This window comes from Malurus melanocephalus, unplaced genomic scaffold (assembly GCF_030028575.1).
Source record: "Malurus melanocephalus ecotype Western Australia unplaced genomic scaffold, MMel_1.1 scaffold_44, whole genome shotgun sequence".
Classification (NCBI taxonomy): Eukaryota; Metazoa; Chordata; class Aves; order Passeriformes; family Maluridae; genus Malurus; species Malurus melanocephalus.
In genome coordinates, this window is record NW_026623276.1 from 1,099,304 (window position 1) to 1,102,154 (window position 2,851).

The 2,851-nt window shown below is 59.6% G+C and overlaps 1 protein-coding gene across 2 annotated transcripts in view; it reads right to left on the reverse strand.

Moving 5' to 3' along the window:
- The window catches only part of TGIF1 (TGFB induced factor homeobox 1), a 10,485-nt gene extending 7,897 nt beyond the window's left edge, over positions 1–2,588 (reverse strand). The window contains exon 1 of one of the 2 annotated variants that reach the window (XM_057364897.1): positions 2,415–2,588. Coding sequence is in view for 1 of the 2 variants with exons in the window: in XM_057364896.1 (XP_057220879.1) it covers positions 1,362–1,377 (16 nt within the window). In the remaining variant the exon portion in view is untranslated. Of the gene's footprint in view, positions 1–1,361; positions 1,872–2,414 lie in introns of those variants that run through there. The other variant, XM_057364896.1, reaches the window with a different exon arrangement.
- Between the last annotated feature and the right edge of the window lie 263 nt (positions 2,589–2,851).

Consider the following 2,851-nt stretch of genomic DNA (forward strand, 5'->3'; position numbering starts at 1 on the left):
CCTAAGAGTCCTGAAACATTTAAAAGCTAGCGCTTGTCTCTGGGCACAGAGGGCTGAACTCGGCGCGCAGCTCCGGCTGGACTGGGATCGAGCCCCACTCCGCTCCCGCGGGACACTGCACTCCTCAACACCACCCYGCCTGCTCTTTAAACTTCGCCTTTGTGGCTTAGTCCCCTTTGTGTGAGCTCCTCTTAGCCGAGTGGCATGTCCAAAAAAAAACTTCTGACGAGGGCTACAAACCATATTAGTACACACCATGTCTGCAAGCAGCCCAGTGATTTCACGAACTACATATGCATTAATTGCTCCAASGATATTAACAATGAGAGTGGCTGCTTTACTACAGAGCCGCAGGAATGCATAGTAGGGGGAAAACAGCACAACTCTGGAGTACTGAACATGCGCACTGCTCCACTCTAACCCTCCACTTTGGAGCATTTAATGGTCTTTGAATGCAAAACACCCTTCAGCCACACCGCCGACTGGCAAATCGCAACTGAACAGACACTGCTTTGCTGTGAACTTCTTCCCAGCCAGCGCAGGAGCGTTAGATCCGAAAGCACGTTCCGCGTCTTTGTGGCCAAGCRCTAATTTAAAGGCATTTAAAGCACCACGAGCGCAATGAGTAACGATCCTCTAACTGTAAAGTTTGTCTGTTTGGAAGGGAACACAAAGAAAACTTCAACAGCCTTATGTTTATGAAGGGGGGGAGGAAAAAAGTCTTCCTCCCTTTATCCCTGCGTCAAAACTTTTGTACTTTTTGTTTCGTCCCCTTGTTTCAAGGGATAAAAAGGATGGAAAAGGCTCCAACTTTCAGCAAAACAAGGCAGTGGAGGGCGTGGAGGGGGTTTGAAGCCCTCCCGCCGATGCCCCCCCACGCCTCAGCCCCACGCTGCCGTCCTCGCAAACAAAGAGTTGCCGGACGGCCCCGCTTTCCTCGCCCCAAGTTGGGAAAACCACCTGGACCCTCGTCCCCCTCGAGAGGACGGTGGGGGTCGGTGAGGAAAAGCGTTGAAAAGTGTTTCACGGGAGGGCAGGGGAAGAGGCTCGGTGGAGGGGRCGAGAACAAAAGTTGGCAGAGGACACGAGGCGAACGGCTGGACATGTTTTTGACAGGGAGCCAGCGGCGCGGAGAGGCGGCCGCCTCCACACAACAGCCCCGCATGTTTTGTCTGGGTGCGAGCATCCACTGCAATCTTCCAAGGGAGACAAACCAGGGGGTGTGGGGGGGCCACGGGGGAAAAAACGGCCGAGAAGGCAAAKAGACTCCGGCTGGCTTAGCGACAGCCCCCCCTTCCCCATTCCACCCCGGGTAGGGGCGCGGGGCACCCCGCTTTGTCCCGGCACCCCATCACAACTACCTTTTTTACTTTTCATCTTGATCGCGAGGACCGAGCCGATCGCCGGACACCCCACGCACAGACCCAAGTTTCTCTCCCTTCGCCGGACGCTGCTTTCCCCCTTTAAGCTCGGCGAGGAGGAGGAGGAGGAGGAGAAGGTCGATGAAGAAAGAAGAAACACCGCCGCGGAGCCAGGCGCCCGGTCCGCGGCCGCGCTGCTGTCAGCGGGAGCCGCAGGGCTCTGCCTCCCCGGGGGCTTTCTGGTGCGGCCGGGGTGGGCTTCCCTCCCCCCTTCCCTTTGTTCCTTTCTGCTGGCGATTGGCCCCGGCCTGTTAAAGTGAGGAAAGGCACGGGAGAGAAAGGTACACAGCGCCCGCCCTCCCCCACCTCCCCGCAGTGAGTACGGGAGAAGTAACCGTGCGCTGCACTGGCACTCGCGGCGGCTGCCTCCTCCTCCTCTCTCCTCCCTCCCCTSCCGGGCTGCTGGGGCTCTGTCAGACGGGAGGGGAGGGACCGGCCGGAACGGGGGGGGTGTCCGCCCGTACCCGCTCGCTCATGCACACACAACAGCAGCGGCGGGGGGAGCTCTCCGTGCCTCCCGCTCCCTCGCCTTTCTTCCAGGCAGACGTTTGATCATTAAACTGGAAGGAGGAGAAGGAAGAGGCGGGGGTGGGGGGGAGATTTTGACAGCTGCCCTTGACTAGCCTCCTCCTGTTGCTGCCGGACGAACCACCCACTCCTTCGCGTGAATAGAGGAGAAGAAAGGAGAGTACGTACGGCAGGGGAAGGAAAGGAGCCTTCCAAAGACCGACGCCCCCCTCCCGACTGCCGAGCGGCTCGGTCGGCGGAGGCTGCTCCCCCTCATCCTCAGCGCTGCTGAAGGAGCCCCGCCTGGCCGGCGCTGGCCACACACACCCCCCACCCACCCCCGCGGGGAAGGCGAGCCCCGTTTCTGCGGTTATTTTTACATCAGTTCGTAAAAGGTTGTTTTTCTCCCCCTGGGCTCCCCCCCGCCCCAGCCCGGCAGATTTTGCCGCGGCACATGATCGCAGCTGTAAAAGAGAGAAGTCTCACAGCTTGAGTCATCCCTGTCGAGCGAGCACGCTCTGCAGCAGCAACAGTTTCTTTTCCTCCGGGATGGGAAACGTGGGACCCGCCAGCAGCTCGCTCCAGCTTCCCTGCGAGCGTGGCGGCGTGGAGAGCTCTCCCTGGACACCGGCAACCTTGGCGGCGTGTCCCGGCGCTCCCCCGCCACCCCCCTGATAAAACCAGGTGCAAAAAAAAAAAAAAAAAGAAATCAAAAGTGCCGAAAGCCCAGCCGCGGTCTGAAGTGTCGCGGGCGGAGGTTTCAGCGTGGAAAGTAAAAGCAGCCGCCTGGCCGCGGAACGGGCGTGCGTGCGCTRATTCCACGGGAGCGTGTTTGTGTCACTCCCGCACCGGCACGTGTGGGCTGTTCCCGGCCGGCAGGCGCGGGGGGTGAGCAGCAGACACCTTAAAGGACTGATGAAATA